Here is an 18,795-nt window from a genome sequence, read left to right as displayed (position 1 = left end):
ATAACCAAAGCCTAACACTTAGCAATGCTCTGGCACTTGTGTGATAACATTCATGGAACCCCACTGATATCTGGCAACTCAAAAATCTAGTGACAATATGTTCTTCCAAATAGTTTGAAACATACAATGATTTCCTGAAGGCAAATAAAATATCTTGTGAATCTGACATTGCTAATGAATTCTACCAGCCAAATGTGACCATTTTATTCAAAGGTCAACAATGCTCCTCTTTTAGATTAAAGTCAAGCAATTAAATAAATGCTAACACGGTTAAGTTGTCTTGACCTAGCCACACCCCAAATCCAAAAGCAAAGCAAGTCAGGTTAGAACACAATAAATAATGTAAATGAACATCAAACATCCAAATTTACAATGAAAGTGAATGAATAGCTATACCCAAATACATATACTTATTATATTTTAAAAGAGGTAGATATAGTCTAAAGATTTTCATTAAAATGTTATCTTAAAAGTATCATTATGAAATCACACACACACTGTCAACTTAGTATAAGAACAATCCTATGACTTCCTGAACAATCTAAATATACTATATCCATCAACCAGAGTTTTAGCGATGTTACCAATTTGTTTTTGTATTCCTTTAAGAAAATAATCTTTTTCTTGTAAATTCACTCTCCACTATATTTGTCTTTATCATCAACTCTCAACAATAAACATGAGAAAATTAAGGTTAAACAGCTCGTGGAAAAATCATTTTGTTAAACTTGGAAATTTGCCACATATGCTTCATTTTAGTTGGGTTGATTTGTTATTAATGTAAAATCCTATGCCATAGAGTAGCAACATGCCATCACTGCACCACCCTTCAACTTCATGGAAATCCTAGGTCATATGATACAATTAAACCAAATTCTTTTACAAAAGGTCTTACCTATTGTAACTGGATAAATGTAGATTATAGTCTCTGAAGCAAGGGTGGTAACTGTTGAAAAGTCAAGTATGTCCCCTTGATTTTTAAGTGATATACAATACTATATAATACTATAAATACTCTATCTTGGTTAAAGACATGTTATTTGCATGAAAGTTACAAATATTAATAATTTTTATATAACTTTCATGTTTTTAAAAAGTGAAATTTAGTACTTAAGAAAGCAGATGTTTCTAATGTCATGACCAAGTCAATGGATCCAAGAACCCAAAGACCGCCATGTCACACAGACTACTAGTTCATTCTTTTTTAAATTTAGCAATGTTACCTTTCTGGTAAGAGGTACCTCTATAGGCACTGGAATTACTTCCGCCAGGAGACATCCATAAAAAGCCACCATAAACATGACTGGATCATTGTTGGGGTAAACCAGGGCTACCTAAAATGCATAATGACATTCAATAACAGAGGAATAAAAACAGACTAAGGCTTTCAATGTCACTCTGTAAGATATACATTTAAATATAAAACATCTATCATGCACACAACAAATAAAACTAATTAATAGCCTAAGAAAATTAAGTTATTGAGAAGGATGCACAAATCTAAAAAGACCTCTGTCATTCCTATGATTATACTAGACACATTTTGGGAACTATATTGCAATTCATCATCATCCTAAGATTTTTCACTTAATTCTACTGGTGATTTAGCAGTAAACAACTCACCTTAAGTAGTTAAGTTAATTACTTATGAAACCTAAGCCAATTTACTTTAGTGCAAAGCTAAAGCAATAAAATAAATGTAACAATTTAGAGACCAGCATATTAAAGAATAAGCCTTACATCTCTCACAGAGAGCTATAAGCATCGAGGCTCTTACTCTTTGACAAATTCAGTGCATTAATTCTTACTCACTGAGCCAACAATGCAAGTATTCTAGCACGAAAGGCATTTGGTAATAGGTATAAGCAACACTGGCAGAAACTATTATGGATATAAAGTTCATTCATTTACAAAAGATAAACAGTAAAACTTCTGTAATGTGTTCCAACCTGTGATCTCACCTGTAATATGTCACAGGGATAACCAACTCTTCCTAATACTCAAGAAATGAAAAAACACAGACGTCACTATCATTTTGGAGTTTTGTTACTTGGCTCAGATATTTATAAATTAACATTTGAAGCTTAATTATGTACTGGACTCTTGTTTTTCCTTCTTTTGCTTTCAAATTATCTAAAATCACTCTCAAGGTAAGTTCAATTCTTTCTTTCCTTTTTTTTAATTAAAAAAATTTTTAATAAATTTCAATTCAAACCTTCAAGAGTTCTAAAAAAATACAAACTCCACAAGACATGTAAGTAACGCATTTTCTTCCTGCACACAAATGCCTAGGCCAGTGGTTGGCAAACCGTGGCTCGCGAGCCACATGCGGCTCTTTGGCCCCTTGAGTGTGGCTCTTCCACAAAATACCACGTGCGGACGTGCACGTACAGTGCGACTGAAACTTTGTGGCCCAGGTGCAGAAGTCGGTTTTCGGCCTGAGCGAGTCTATTTTGAAATGGCGTTAGAAGAAGTGGGGGGTGTCGGTAGGGCATCTCTAGGGCGACAGGAGACGTGGCGCAGGTGGGCTGGGGGATAGGCAGCGCGGGGGAGGCGCGCCCGATTCATGCATGAGCTGAGGATGGGAGAGTTGGAAGGGGTCAACCTCAGCGTACGTACCTCAATCAGATTGAGGGCGTTTTTAGCAAAGGCCAGCTTAGGAGTACCCTAATTAAGTTAATAACAATGTACCTACCTATATAGTTTAAGTTTAAAAAATTTGGCTCTCAAAAGAAATTTCAATCGTTGTACTGTTGATATTTGGCTCTGTTGACTAATGAGTTTGCCGACCACTGGCCTAGGCTGTCAGGAGAGACAGAAGTACCTTCTTAGGGCTCAGTGAGGACTAGGAAACACTCATATGCCATATTTGTAAGTAGAAGCCATCCTTTAGGTGTTCTTTGCCACAATGCAAAAATATTTTCAAAGGCTAGTTTAGGAGATTCTATAATCATTAGTCTCCTAAAAGCAAGTCTGTTGAATAGCTAGTGTTTCATTCTACAAATTCTAACTGAAAAGTAATGTTTGGTTTTAAAAAGTAATCATATTTACAAATTTATTAATAGGAAAAAACCTTCAAAAATTAAAAAAGATTAATGTCACCTCTAATTAAAGAAGAAATTAAATGATGCCAATTTGCTTCTTCTTAGAAGTAGCAATGAGTCTCCCTTCCTTTCTACATAAAACCACAGAAAATTGCTTTAAAAATTTTATGGGACTTTTTTTTATAATCCTCACCCAAGGATATGTTTGTTTGTTTTTTATTGATTTTTAGAGAGTGCGGAAGGGGGAGAGAAATAGAAACATCGATGAGAAACATCGATTGGTTGCCTCCCATATGTGCTCCAGCCCAGGACTGAACTGTAACCTAGATATGTACCCTGACTGGGAACAGAACCCACAACCTTTTTTTTTTGTGGATGGGTTGATTCTCTAACCAACTGACCCACCCGGTCAGGGCGATGGGACATTTTTGAAAAAAAAAAAAAAAAAAATCAAAGTAAACTTTATTGCTATCTTTGTTATCTGAACATTGAAATATTTACTTCCAGAAAGACTCAGGTGTCCCAACCTTTATTAGCTCCTGAAGAGTTTGCTGATTATGCAGCTACAGAAAGGGACATGTGAATTTCCTTCAATTGATGAAGGTAAGAAATATTGCCTGGCATTGGGCCAACCTGGGTTGGCAACAAGCCATTTTCATTTCCTAAGAATAAAAGTTACATAAATTATGCTGTTGTATATTAAAAATCCAGAATGTGTATGTTCAAAAGCAATAAAACACCACCTCCCTAAAACCAAAAAACAAATTGAAATTACCCTGTCTGCAGGTTTTAATACAGGTTCATTTTTGGTCCCCAGTTTATTAAGCAGTGTATAGGCCAACTTTAAACTTCTGCTCCACAACTTTCCTGGAAAAAGAAAAGAAAACAGTCATAGAGAAAACCACAGGTACACCCCCTGCCACCACCCCTACCCCTAGCACGCCCACACCTTTCTTCCCTCTCAGAGAAACATCCCCTAAACTCTCAGGGTCTCCACGAGACTTGCAACCAGGAGAGCAATAGGTGGTGGCAGCTCATCCCGGGCTAACCGCCAGAACCTCTCTCCAAGGCCCCCTTTTCTCCGACTTTCCAGTGAGCCGACAGTAGCCCCACCCTTGGTTCTCTTCTGCCAAGCTCTCTTCTGTCAATGTGACTCTTACTTGTCAGTGAGTCCACACAGCCCCGCATGGCTCACTTTCCTATAACAGTTCTAGAAAGCCAAAGCAGCCCCATTTGCTCTCTCCAGGTGCTTCTTCTACCCTAAGCACTTCCTTGTTTCACTGTCCTTGCTTTAAAAAACATTCTCTCTCTCTCTCTCCCTCCCTCCCTCCCTCCCTCCCTCCCTCCCTCCCTCCCTCTCTCTTTCTCTCAAAAAAAAAAAAAAAAAAAAAAGAGAGAGAGAGAGAGAGAAAACCACAGGCCTACCTCATCAAAAGGGCATTCAGTTCCTAAGCACATATAATAAGACAATGGCCCCTTCCAAATGACACATCAGATAAGCATGGCCTCCAACAGAGAGCTCCTCCCCCACAACAAATGTTTTGTTATTCACACTAGTTTATGGAAAGCAAGTCCTGCCTCCAAACAGCAACAACAAAATACAGCACTGGAAGCTCATTCAGCTTTAGATCATTTTTGAAATTATTATTTTTTTAATATGTTTGTATTGATTTCAGAGAGAGGAAGGGAGAAGGAGAGAAATAGAAACATCATTGATGAGAGAGAATCATTGATCAGCTGCCTCCTCACAACCCCTACTGGGGATCTAGCCCGAAACTTGGGCATGGTCTCTGACTAGAAATCAAACTGTGACCTCCTGGTTCATGGGTCGATATTCAATTTTCTGAAGTAATCTGACTATCTTTAAAAACAGTCTGATGTGAGCTGATCACACTTCAAGGCAAGGAAATAATTGCTATCACAAGACTGAAAATCAGAAGACTACACCATTCTAAGATTTTTCTGAAGAACCATTTACAAACATGGCATTAGATACTTGAAGTAACTGCAAAGCAAAAATGTGACTCATAATTTAGCACTTCATATTACTGTATTTCAGTGAAAACAGATAGTAAAATGAAAATAACTATGTGAAACATCGATATACTCAAAGATATGAAATAAACATGAAGAGATTTAGCCAGCTAACTGCTTTCTTTAAGGGTTATATGGATGAAATTAATATACAGCTTCTGAAATGAATGCTAAAATCTGTTTGGGGGTGGAAAACCTATTCTCCCTTCTTCATGCTTCCTTCCTTCAACCATCCTTAGAAATTCTTACTTATATTATGGAACAAGTAAAAGACAAATCGTATTATTTCAATAGATATGTTAGTTTTATTTTACATCCAACACATTCAGAGGGGCATCTAAGGTTGAAACTCATATCAATGTCCACAATTCTATAAATAAAAACAAATTTAGGTCTATGGACAAATGTGCTCCAATTGTGAAGGGAAAAAGGAACCTGTCTGAATAAACTAGTGCAAAATCTCACAGTCCAGGTTAAATCTACTCTTCTTGTTATTTTTCCCCCACTCTTCTTGTTATTAAAAAAAGTTCTTTTTTAAGAATTTATAAAAGAAAAATAACTTACTTTAAAAAGTTATTTACAAAAGAAATAGAAAACTTTAGCTAGGATGCAAAACTAAATGGAAAAGTACTGCTTCTTTGTTTATTATAGAATTCTGTGCCTAATATAACCAAGAGGCAGGATGAAGTAAATGACAAAGATCTAAAGAGTAATCAGTTTCAACTTCTGGATAAAACTATATGGTTTTTACCATACACCATTAATCCTGCCCAAATGTCTTCCTAAAATCCTCTCTTAATGTCAGAAAACATCAGTGGAGGCACAAAGTCTCTTCTTTTTTGCTCTACTATTTATTTATTATTTTTTTAAACAGTGCTACCCTTCTTTTTTAAATATATTTTTATTTATTTCAGAGAGGAAGGGAAATGGAGAGAGAGATAGAAACCTCAATGATGAGAGAGAATCATTGATTGGCTGCCTCCTGCATTGAGGGATTGAGCCCGCAACCCAGGCTTGTGCCCTTGACTGGAATCGAACCCGGGACCCTTCAGTCCTCAGGCCGACACTCTATTCACTGAGCAAAAACCAGCTAGGGCTCTTTTAAAAATAAGCTGCCTTGAAAATGTCAGGTTAGCAAATTAAAATATTTGGTAATAGCTGTACTCAGAACTTAGGATCCTATGAAAATAAAAGATCTACTGAAACACAATGACCAGCAACTGCGAAATACCAAGATAAAAACCCCAGCCATGCCGAAACCGGTTTGGCTCGGTGGATAGAGCGTCGGCCTGCGGACTGAAAGGTCCCAGGTTCGATTCCGGTCAAGGGCATGTACCTTGGTTGTGGGCACATCCCCAGTGGGGAGTGTGCAGGAGGCAGCTGGTCGATGTTTCTCTCTCATCAATGTTTCTAACTCTCTATCCCTCTCCCTTCCTCTCTGTAAAAAATCAATAAAATATAAAAAACAAACAAACAAAAAAAAAACCCAGCCATGATAATCTGGAGAATTACTAGGAGAAAAGGAAGGAGCTGGAACCTTGAAAACTCACCGTACGTGAGAGTGTAAACTGGCTTCCCTGTCACATCCAGTGCGGTCAGACAGGGGCACTTTGCTTGCGTGGTGCCCCAGCGCTGCAGGGCAGATTCCAGAGCAGGAGGCCAGTTACAGATGACTCCCAGGGGCTCCCCCTTCACAGGGGTCATCTGCCGTCCCTCCGGCTTGGGCTGGTTAGGGTCTGGCTGAGGTACTGAAACAACAGAAATGAGATCTGCTGTAAGTACACATACCAACCAACACAACTTAGGTCACTAATCCCAAGTACATTTCCCCTTTCCTTTCATCTTTATCTAGTTTGAACTCACTCTGAGAAAAGAAAGGACATTGTTAGAAGTGGTAATCCATAAACTGGGCCTTAATTCACTTTCCCACATAACTGTAAAATCATATTTTATTTAATTTAATTTTATGCAACAAGCAAATTCTGAGCCTGACAAAGCAAATCACTGAACACATAGAAAAGCATAAAGAATAAATTTCCTTTTAGTAATTTCATAATTTTTAGTAAACTTGTTTTTAAATCTTTCATTTGTGTCCAGTGTCAGAGAGCCAAGTTCCATTTTACCAGGTAACATTCAATGAAAAGGGACTAATGGTGAGTCAGGAAAACCAAGTTGACATTCACTTTTTACTAGTGTGACCTTAGGCAGACTGAGTTACCTGAGTCTTGTTTTTCCTCATCTGTAAAATGGGGACAGTAACAATTATACCACAGGGTCAGTATCAGACTCAAACCAATACTGGGCATGCATGCTTCTTCCATGGCCAATCCCTTTGCCTCATGGTGAACTCGTACTCATCCCTCTTAAGATGCAGCTAAACTAGTGCATTTCCTGGGAAACCATCTCCCGCCATTTCTTCCTCAGTGCTCCCACACCATGTGGTAGTCCACCCTTACTAAAGCACTGAGGCTCCTCAAGGGCTTCTGATCCTGTACACGTTTTTTCTTACTTCTCATAGTGCCTAATATAAAATGCTCAATCAATTTTAATTAACTTGAACTGAATTTGGGGGAGATAGAAAAGCTCTAGATCAGCGGTTCTCAACCTGTGGGTCGCGACCCCTTTGGCGGTCCAACGACCCTTTCACAGGGTCACCTAAGACCATCCTGTATATCAGATATTTACATTACGATTCATAACAGTAGCAACGAAAATAATTTTATGGTTGGGTCACAACATGAGAAACTGTATTTAAAGGGACAGAAGGTTGAGAACCACTGCTCTAGATTATTAACATAATCATTCCAGAAACTGGCAGTGAAATATATTTCATATTCTTTCATATAAATAAAACTAAAGTCTTCAATTTTTCTGCAATAAACAAGTATTATTCAAATAATAAAAAGCAAAAAAAAATCCTATATATTCACAACAGGAAAGATAATTTATACATGGAATAAAAAATTAAGTATTTACTGAGTACCAATTATATAAACAGGATGTGATACACAGTGAGAAAGTAAATACTGCATCTGTTATTGTTTGACAAACATTTATTTTTCCTAATGCTATGTGTAAGGAATACAGAGTCTATGCCGTCCAGGAGTATCTAGAACACAATGCGGACACACACACACACAGAGCTAAGTCAACATGAGCAGTGTATGACAGGTATGTATCGAGAAGGCAGGCGGGAGAGGGCCACATTGCCCAGCTTAGGGGGTGGGATCCCTCACCTGTAGGAGGTAATGCCTGGGCTGAGTCTTAAAGGAAGGTTAGGAGTTAGCTAGGTGAATGGGAGGTAAGAGAAGCAGCACAGAAGGGACAATGAACAGAATGAGCAACAGGTATTAGATGGGCAATTGGAATATGAAATAAATTATATTTTATAGCTCAATTTAATGACAGATTTGAGAAGCTCACTAAAATATCCTAAGTAGTTTCACTTCCCAAATCACTGTCCTTCTACTCTGTATATTTCCAGACCCTAAACTGTCAGATTAAGTAAAAAGAAGAATGTGGATGAAGCTAAGTAAATGGTTTTGGTTTTGCAAACCGACTACATTTGGCAGGCAGTCTTCTGGTGATAAAAGTCTGTACACTGTTGCCGTCCACTAGGCCTCAATGCAGACCTCAGGGCACACTCTTTCAGACTGCCAAAAACATAGGGGTATCTCTTTTCCAAAGGTATTCCTTTTTTTTTTTTTTTACAGAGGAAGGAAGAGGGATAGAGAGTCAGAAACATCGATCAGCTGCCTCCTGCAAACCCCCCCTCCCCCCCCCCCCCCCCCCCCGCCCGCCGGGGATGTGCCCACAACCAAGATACATGCCCTTGACCGGAATCGAACCTGGGACCCTTCAGTCTGCAGGCTGACGCTCTATCAACTGAGCCAAACTGGTCAGGGCTCCAAAGGTATTCTTATTCAAATAAACAACTGTTGCCTATTTATAACTAGTGACAAGCTGTTGGTTCTATTCTGACAATGAAAACTGTTTCAGTATGATTTCTATTAAACCTTGACCTTCATTTGCCTGGTCAATACACATTGCTAAAATGACTGGTGAGGTTATTATTGGCATGAGCACCTTGGACATCAGTGCACTGAGAAAGATCCCCTTAGCTCAATGAGTTCACTGACCCTTACAGACACAAAAGGTCATCTTAACCTCATGTGTCAGGTTGCTTGTTGCTTCCTGCTGCATAAAATGGGTGCAGACCAGATCTAGGCTACTCATGTGCCGATTTCCAGTAACAGGTCTGATGTGATCAAAGCCTACTATTAGTCTCAGGATGTAGAAATGGAGTACAAAGCTACCAGGACTTAGTAGTTTTGACAAAAGCTTTTGTTAGGTAGATCTATTTGTCACCTAGCTTCAATAATTATCAAATGGTCACTCCTGGTTCATCTATGCCCCCAAGGTGTTCCCCTCCCAATCCTTCCTACACATCATATGATTTCATCCACAAATTTTTTAAATTACTGAATGAATAAATCACTGACTATCACCACTTCCTCTATGAAGCTTCCCTAACCATATGGATGCAACTGATTTCTTTCCTTCTCAAACTATCTGTATTAGTTGATACATATTTAATGGCTAAACTTAGTTCTCACATGTATGTATTTCCAACAGGTCTAAATTGTAAACAACATAATGAAAGAAGGAAGTTGACTGTATTTGGATTACCTTTTTCACCATCTACCACATTATCTTTTTTTTGTGTATATTTTTTATTGATTTTAAAGAAAGGAAGGGAGAGGGAGAGAATCATTGGTCGGCTGCCTCCTGCACGCCCTCTACTGAGAATCAAGTCTGCAACCCGTCATGTGCCCTAACCAGGAATTGAACCATCACCTCCTGGTTCACGGGTTGATGCTCAACCACTGAGCCATACCAGCTGGCCTACCACGTTCTTTTTTTATTTTTACTCTTTTATATTTTTCTTCTTTATTGATTAAGGTATTACATATGTGTCCTTATCCCTCCTCCCCACCTCCTACCCATGCCCTCACCACCCTGGTGTCTGTGTCCATTGGTTAGGCTTATATGCATGCCCACGTTATCTTAAAGAAAGCAGACATATATATGTGTTGACTGGCTGATTTAACAAAAAGGTCTGTTGTATCAAAAAGACTGGGCAAACTTTTGAGTCTGACATTAGTATTCTAGGATAATGCCAAATATAAATAATTTTTCAAATAATGTATTTGGGAAAGTTCCAAATTTCAAAGAGCATATTTTCAAGGATAGTTCAATGCTCCATAGTTATCTCTTTGCTTTTCTCTCCCCGCCCTCCCTTCCTATTTTTCATCTGAAATCTAAAATATAAATTATCCTTAGGGGAAAAGAGCAGAAAACTATGAACTTGTTCAACCCAAAATGATGCCTTGCTCATCCTTAAATCCTATAGTACCTGACATGTAGTAATTGCTTAAGAAATGTTTGTTTATGGTACTAGTACTACTACCTTCCACAATTTCTTCAGAGTCATCCACAAAAAATTCTTTTAAGGGAGGCCTTTTGGGTCGTTTCAGAGTGTTGAGAAGCTGTTGGATTTTTGTGGATACTCTGCTACTGACCGGAACACCTATAAGGGAAAAAGCGGTAAGTTAAAATTAATTGATTTCAGGGATATTTTAGTTCATCAATTCTCTCAGGAGTTTTTATTTCTAATGATTTTTGGCCTTTTCCCACAGTCTCATCCTATTTCAACTGGGACAAATAAATAGAAATATGTCCATGACAAGTTTTGACAACAAAGAATAAATATGGTGCTATTATTAATATATTGCTTAAAGATTTCACCTACTCTCTCCCTTTTCTCTTATAGCATTCTTTTCTTTTTACATATTCAATTTTTTGTTCAAAGTATCTTTTGAGAGTACAGACTAAGTCTGAACAAGTGTCAGTGTGGCCACAGTGCAGGCTGCTGAACAGAGTGTGCTCAGGATGACTTGTGTTACTGCATTTCTACTCCATTAAAAACTCCCTACCATCAGCTGTATCCATAAGGCTGGACCTGTTGGATCCTTTGTGCATGCCTTTAACTATCCCGGAGGGGGGCAGATCAATATTTGCTGGGCGTATTGAGGATGATGATGATGAAGAGGTAGTTGTAGTGACGTCAGGGGGAGCAGAAAAATTCTCTAAGAGGGGAGAAAACAAAATTTAGAATTATATTACATTCGCAGTAAAATAAAGAATTTTTAAATCTTTTTGTTTGTTTGTTTTGTTTTGCTTTGTTTTTAGCAAGGAAGAAAACTATGGGAATGAGCTCTTGCAAAACAACCTGTGAAATCAAATTCTACCAGCAAGATATAATGAGAGCGCAACAGGTTAAGCCAGGGCTTATGAGCTTTCCCAAATTATTAAAAAAAAACTAGAGTAGTCTTAGTAAGATCAAATCCTCTAACAAATGTTACTCAAAAACATGCTTTTCTATGTAGAAAGACTAGTAGGGAACCAATATTACATAAAAATAACCCTAAATAAAATAAAAATTATAAATGACTTCAAAATGAAACCAAGTGAGTATGATTATATAGCTACTTATATTCTAGTCTGTTGAGCATTTCTTCATGTTTATGTTGGTTTATCTGTAATATTTCTTCTTCCATTGAAGACAGAAATAGTATCTTGAGAATGGGTCAGATCACTCGAGTTTCCAGATGAAGAAAAACAGATAGGTCTACTTTTAATTTTTATTAATCAACCCATAGGTAACTTGGATCTACTAGTTACAGACCAGGTTCTTCCCTTGCTGTAAGCATGGTTAGTGTTACTGTACTCTGCTTCATGTATGGATTCTTAATATAAAGGAACTGAATGACATAAATTGGAAGAGAGCCATTCAACAGGGATGTGTTACAAAAAAGTAGAAGAAGAAAACATCTGGAGAAGTAAAAAAATGAAATTAGAAGAAGTAAAATATACAATTCACAAAAATAGTAAAAAGCCACTCAAAACCATAAACAGGGAAAAAATAATAATACAAATAATTTCTAAAATCAATTAGAAAGTAAGGTCTCTATGTCCCAAACGTCTATAATTACTAGTTTAATAGTTTTCAAAGTTTTAAATATAGTACTAACTATAAATAAATAATAAATATAGTACTAGCACAAGTATATTGCAGTAAATCTCTTCTGTAGGACAGTGTGGTAACAAGTGTTAAAAACCTGCATTTTTATTATAGAAATATATCCTAAAGACATAATCAGACAACTGCACAAAGTTCTGTGTTCATGAATGTTCACCCCAACACTTTTTATATTAGCGAAAAAAATGTATAATACTTAAATGTCCAAGATTGGGGAACGGCTAAATAAACCAGGACATGGCCATACAGTGGCATATTTTGAAACCATAAAAAATAATAGTATAATTCTATATTAATGATATAATAGATGTTTGTGATAAGCAAAGCTGATTATCAATGTTCTTTAGTGCAATTTCATTTTAGTAAAAATGAAACCTACATATTTATATGAAAATAAACTCTAGAAGGATATATGATAAAGTAATAACACTAAAGTGTTATCCATGGAAAAGAAGGTTTCTAAATTATTGTATTTTTCTTTTATCAGTATTTTCACATTTTTCTATCGAAACGTTAATTACTTCTTTTAAAGCAAACATGCAAAAGGTAATAATGTTAGATAAAATTTTTCTCTTTTAGACCAATGTGAAAATAAAACCTGACCCATCAGGACTGTTGCTGCCTCTTCCAAATAGAAGAGGCGGTGAGACGCTCACCTGTAGCTGCTTTGGGAGGTCCCATGAGTTACAGGGCAGGGTTAAGAGTGCAGGACAAATCAGTGCTATTGGAACATGGCTTTTAAATGTAGTCAATCATACCCTCAAGTAGCTATTGTCGTTAAAAATTATTGGTTCGAATTAAAATTTTTCCAAGTTTTTCTTTTTATTTAATAAAATAATACATATGCAATCTCCCTCCTGGGAGAATACCCACACCTTCCCGCTCCCCTTTACTTTTCTCTCTCTTAAGCTCCAAGGACCCTTTTCTTTTGCCCTGTAATTTTCTAAATAAGTTTCCTTTTATACGTTGAAAAAATAAAATAACAATATATATATATATATATATATATATATATATATATATATATATATATATATAGTGATAAAAAGGTCACTGATAAGAAAGTTAAGACACTGATTGTCTAGAAAAAAGAGAAAAGTATAACAGACACATGATATGATGTTCATATACTTCACTTAGTGTGTGTACCAACCAATTAAGCAAAAGCAGAGAACTGAGCTGTATCTTTGTTTGCAGATGTCACAAACTCTTTAGAAACACACACAAAAGAACATAAAGCAGAGCCAAGCAAAAGCTACATACACACCATACAGGTGCATAGGCAACACGTAGCAGCTCACAGAGTCCCATCCTCGGGCTGCACACTCCAGTTGTAGCAATAACACAGCAGCAAGGACCATAAATCCAGTCTTCACGCTAAAGACAAAGGGCCTGACTGAAACTCAGGTTCAATGGTTTTTGTTTGAGAGAACGTAGATAATAATCCTGGGAAAAATCTAAGATGTTAATATTTTAACACCTTTGATCAAATGGAATATTCTTCAACAGGGATAAACCCTTGCTAAGACTGGTGTTATATCTTGCAGCTTGAGTATTGCTTATGGAAATAGCTATGGCTTCAGGTGGGCAATACTATGCACAAAAATGCAGACAAATGTATTGCTGGTGTTTCCTTCTTTGCTTCATTAACTGCCATGTTCTTTCTGATTCTACTTTTTAGGCCACTCTGAAAAACCTAATACAGATCAGGAACTCTTTTCTGAATACTGGGAGCCAAATGGTACATGATTTGGGCTTCTTGGGTAGACCCAGCTCCTACCTATTCGAGTATTGGCAAATACATCAGCTAGAGACCCACTGGTTCCTTTGACCTCTCCATGGGACAGCGTAGAAGATGCGGATGAAGAAGTGGACGATCCCTGAATTGAGCGGTTGATCCAGGACTCCGCATTCTGTAAGCTCTGTTGTAAGGCAGCAGAGAGCGCAGCTTGGCGTCTCAGAGAGCCCTCATCCTCGGAGGCCGAAGACGTGTCTGTGTGGAATTAGAAAAAAAGTTGTTCTCGATCCTGCCTAGAACAGAGACCTTTCACTTTTTGCTCATTGATCATACATTCAATTTTGACACCAGCAAAACATTCGCATTCTTAAGGTAAACTAATATGGCAAGCTTCTCCAGAATCACAAGGAAAGGTCTACGGACCAAAGCCTATAAAAATAAAAGTCTAAATCTATAGGTAACTTTAAGTTATTTTCTAAAAACCCATTTAGAACATTTAAACTTCACTATTTTTCTGATCTGCGTTTAATCAATATCTATGTTCTTTGGCTTATCTTACTTATGTTCAAATAATTCTGAAGTGCTCAATCTCTTAATTACAGAGCCCTATGATCAGATGCTACACTGATTTCAACAAGTACTTTTTTTTTTAAATGAATGTTTACTGAGTTATGTTCATCTCAGTGGGTTATATGTTTTATTTATTTATTTTTAAATATTTATTTTATTGACTTTTTACAGAGAGGAAAGGTGAGGGACAGAGAGTTAGAAACATCGATCAGCTGCCTCCTGCACATCTCCCACTGGGGATGTGCCCGCAACCAAGGTACATGCCCTTGACTAGAATCGAACCTGGTAGCTTTCAGTCCACAGGCCGATGCTCTATCCACGGAGCCAAACCGGTTAGGGCTCAACAAGTACTTATTAATTAATGTTTACTTAAAAGGAAATAATCTTGATAGGGAGATATAAAAACTTATTTTAATTAACAACAACTTAAGTGTCAGTGAGAGGCTGGGGAACTGATGTGGAATAAGAAACAATGCTTAGCCTCAAGGCATTCGTGGTTTCAGCAGAAAAAGACAGCTGGTCACTTGGCACAGGTAAGCTTTCCAAACATGACAGGAGAGGGCATTGATCTGTGTTTCTCTCCTTAATTCTCAGAGGAGAACTGTGAGAAATTCACTGATGTCTGTATTTAGCCTGGCCCTGACTTGAGAAAAATAAGGCCTAAATTAGAAAAGCATATTGAAAAGAAAAAAAAAAAAATCAACCAAATATAGGATAGCCAAGGGCAGCAGAAGTCAGGGATTTGTTCCAGGGCTCTAAGCTGATGAGGCACACAAACTGAGGGGCATTTGGTCTGATGTGAGGCAAACCCTTTAAATGATTTTAGAGGTTATAATTTATGGCCTATGGATTGAATTTCATTCATTTTTTTAAAAATTAAATGTTATGTGATTAGTCCTTTTGAGTTCTTTCCTATAATTCAGGTGAAACTGTAGGTCCATGTTCTACTTTGGCTCAAAGAAGTAAAGAGATAATATTGCAAGTACCGACAATGGAAATATGAACCACAAAAGACTAATTTAATCTAGAAGTCAAATTCTGCAAGTCCAGAGCAAGAGAGAAAGTTTATCCTTGCTTTCTGCTCTGGACTACCTCCAAATTATTACCTCATATTGAAGGAGATATGAGGCCCAAGACTGTTTTGTTTTGTGGTGTGTGTTTTTTTACAATGTACTACATAATCACTACACATGCCAGGAACTATATCAGGTTCGGGGGACCCTGAGATGTATGAGTTCTTATGAGACAGGAAGGGCCCTGAAAAGGCTTACAGTCTAGCACATGAGAGACACACAGCCCCAGACTGTTCCACAGGAATACAACAGATGCTAAGAAATGGGGTAAGCAAAGGGTTTCACTCCAGGGGCACCAATCCAGTTGGGATTTCAAGGACGTCTATGTAAATGGAGCAAAGACTTTGAGGAGATAAGGGGCACCAGGTGAAGCTGGAGAGGTAGACAGTGACCAGACCTCAAAGTGATAAACAACGAGGTTCTTTAAAGGGCAAAGAGATCTATAATGCAAAAGGAGGATTAAAGGAAAATATAAAGAAACGTAATAGCATCTGTCATGTTTTAAGGAAAGCATTTTGCATAACTTCCAGAAATTATTCTAACATTTCAGCTGTACCTTGGGAGACAGATTTCTATCTTTGCAAATATGCTAAAGAAAAGGGGGGAGAGGGGCTGGGACAGGTGAACCTGACCCTTAGAATAAAGTATTTTTAGGGTACAGATAATAGATCTCTGGATCCCATAAACTCCACTAGATACTGAGGCTATCTTCATTGAATCATTTATTTTAATCTGTATAAGTCTAAAATCAGAATAACCCAATTTTCAAAAGATAGTAAAGGCAGTATTTTCATGATTAAGTTTATGGAAAACTGGCTTATGTTTCTATATTGAATTAATTATGTAATTAGGTATATTGTTTCAATTCAATTTCCTCATTGGCCTGCAGTCCTCCTCAGAGTGTTTAGTGACCACGACTGTAGGCGGCTTGGCATAGTTTAGTGGGGAAAACATGGCTCTGGTGTCGGTCTTCCATGTGATCTCTGGGGTCCACCCCTTACTAGCTTTGTGACATGTGGGTAAAATTACCCATCTGAGAAGCCTGGCTGTTCAGCCATTCAATAAATACTACTAAACACTTCACTAGTTTGATCGATATAAAAAGATGAGCAATTAGTTATGAGAAACAAAAGGTTGGGGAGAAAGAAGTGCCGGGTAGAGGGAAAGCTGGAAAGGGACAGAAACAATCTTTGAAGATCTGAAAGAAATTAGACCTGCTGCAGCACAGGGTGCAAAATCGGTAGTGAAGAAAGATGAGGGTGGACAAGTGAACAGCACTGGGTTGCTAAGGGCAGTATAAGACGTGCTAAGAAAGCTGGCTTTTATGCGAACTGCAGTGGTAGGCCAATGAAATGAGTCCATATCCAGAAAGCAGCCCCAGCAGTGACAGCACAATAGCAGGTGGAAAATACACATTAGGTCTCCTTTTCCTCCCAGAATAACCCACCCTATGTTACCTTACATGAAATGTAAGCACTTCTCTGAGACTGTATCTTTTTAAAAATAAAAACGAGCTCCCTTAAATATTTATGTTTCCCTGGCTGGTGTTGCTCAGTTGGTTGAGCATCGTCCTTGCACCAAAAGCTTGTTGGTTTGATTCCTGGTCAAGGTACATGCTCAGGGTTTGGGGCTTAATCCCCAGTAGGGGGCATGCAGGAGGCAGCTGATTGATGTTCTCTCTCCCTCTCCCTCACCCTCCCACTCTCTCTAAAAGTCAATTAAAATATATTTATACTAGAGGCCTGGTGCATGAAATTCATGCACTCGGGAGCGGGGGGAGAGGCCCTCAGCCCGGCCTGCACCCTCTTGCAGTCCAAGAGCCCTTGGGGAATGTCCTACGGATGGCTTAGGAGAGCAGGCCTAAGCTGGCAGTCAGACATCCTTAGCACTGCCACGGAGGCAGGAGAGGCTGCGCTCGCCAGCATGAACCGGGGTTCTAGCTGAGCAGCACTCCCCCTGTGGGAGCACACTGACCACCAGGGGGCAGCTCCTACATTGAGCATCTGCCCCTTGGTGGTCAGTGTGTGTCATAGCGACCAGTCATTCCACTGTTCGGTTGATCAACAATCCTGTCACCCAGAAAATTGTAATGAATTAATAGAAATTCAGGGAAGATTAAATGAATATTAATAGAAATAAAGCTATCATTTCCCCATTGATTCTGCTCTGGTTGAACATGAACTCACAAATGTTTATCTGTTATAACTAAAGTCCCTTACCTAAGCTCTTGTATATGATGAGTACATCTACATAACACAAGACAATTTTGAAAACATAGTTTGCCCTTCAGTTTATAACTGATATGATTTTAACACAGCGTCATTTAAAAAAATATATATATTTTAGTGATTTTTTTTTACAGAGAGGAAGGGAGAGGGATATAGAGTTAGAAACATCGATGAGAGAGAAACATCGATCAGCTGCCTCCTGTACACCCCCTACCGGGGATAAGCCCGCAACCCAGGTACATGCACTTGACTGGAATCGAACCTGGGACCCTTCAGTCCGCAGACCGACGCTCTATCCACTGAGCCAAAATGGTTAGGGCTTAACACAGCATCATTTAATACTGATCACCAGGAGTCTAACCTCCATTTATAACCAATTAGGAAATGAACATTCTAAGGAAAGAAAAGCCCTGAGTTTACTAACTGTTCTTAACTACTGTAGCACTTTCAGTCTTTAGCCATGTGTGGAAATGACTTTCCTCTTCTTGGTGGAAAATATATTTATTATATCTAAAAGTGTTTATTAATTAATAAATTTAATTTATAAATTGAATTTAAACACCCACCATATCCACTCCAGTCCTGAGAGATGAAAGCAAACCTATACAAGGACTTGTACACAGATGTTCATAGGAATTTTATTTGTAACTAGAGGCTCGGTGCACAAAAATTTGTGCACTCGGGGGGTCCCTCAGCCCGGCCTATGCCCTCTTGCAGTCTGGAACCCCTCGGAGCATGTCCACCTGCTGGCTTAGGCCCGCTCCCTGGGGGATCGGGCCCAAGCTGGCAGTCAGACATCCCTCTGGCAGCCTGGGCAGCCCTCAGGGGATGTCTACTTACCAGTAGGGAGCAGACCTAAGCTGCAGTTGGACATCCTTAGTGCTGCTGAGGAGGCAGGAGAGGCTCCCGCCACCACCGCTGTGCTGGCAGCCATCAGCCTGGCTTATGGCTGAGCAGTGCTCCCCCTGTGGGAGCGCACTGATCACCAGGGGACAGCTCCTGCATT

At 38.5% G+C, this 18,795-nt stretch overlaps 1 protein-coding gene across 5 annotated transcripts in view; it reads right to left on the bottom strand.

The window, feature by feature from the left end:
- Window positions 1–18,795, bottom strand: part of DIP2B (disco interacting protein 2 homolog B) — a 236,315-nt gene that overhangs the window by 53,700 nt on the left and 163,820 nt on the right. For 3 of the 5 annotated variants that reach the window (XM_059682884.1, XM_059682886.1, XM_059682888.1), the window contains 6 exons: window positions 13,961–14,173; window positions 11,075–11,227; window positions 10,546–10,668; window positions 6,629–6,826; window positions 3,820–3,911; window positions 1,224–1,334 (listed from right to left, as the gene is read on the bottom strand). In XM_059682884.1, the coding sequence (XP_059538867.1) occupies window positions 1,224–1,334; window positions 3,820–3,911; window positions 6,629–6,826; window positions 10,546–10,668; window positions 11,075–11,227; window positions 13,961–14,173 (890 nt within the window). The remainder of the gene's footprint in view (window positions 1–1,223; window positions 1,335–3,819; window positions 3,912–6,628; window positions 6,827–10,545; window positions 10,669–11,074; window positions 11,228–13,960; window positions 14,174–18,795) is intronic. The other 2 variants (XM_059682885.1, XM_059682887.1) reach the window with 2 other exon arrangements.

The sequence above is a fragment of the Myotis daubentonii genome, chromosome 2 (assembly GCF_963259705.1).
Source record: "Myotis daubentonii chromosome 2, mMyoDau2.1, whole genome shotgun sequence".
Classification (NCBI taxonomy): Eukaryota; Metazoa; Chordata; class Mammalia; order Chiroptera; family Vespertilionidae; genus Myotis; species Myotis daubentonii.
The sequence above is the reverse complement of the archived record's forward strand: the minus strand, read 5'-3'. Positions and strand labels throughout refer to the sequence as shown.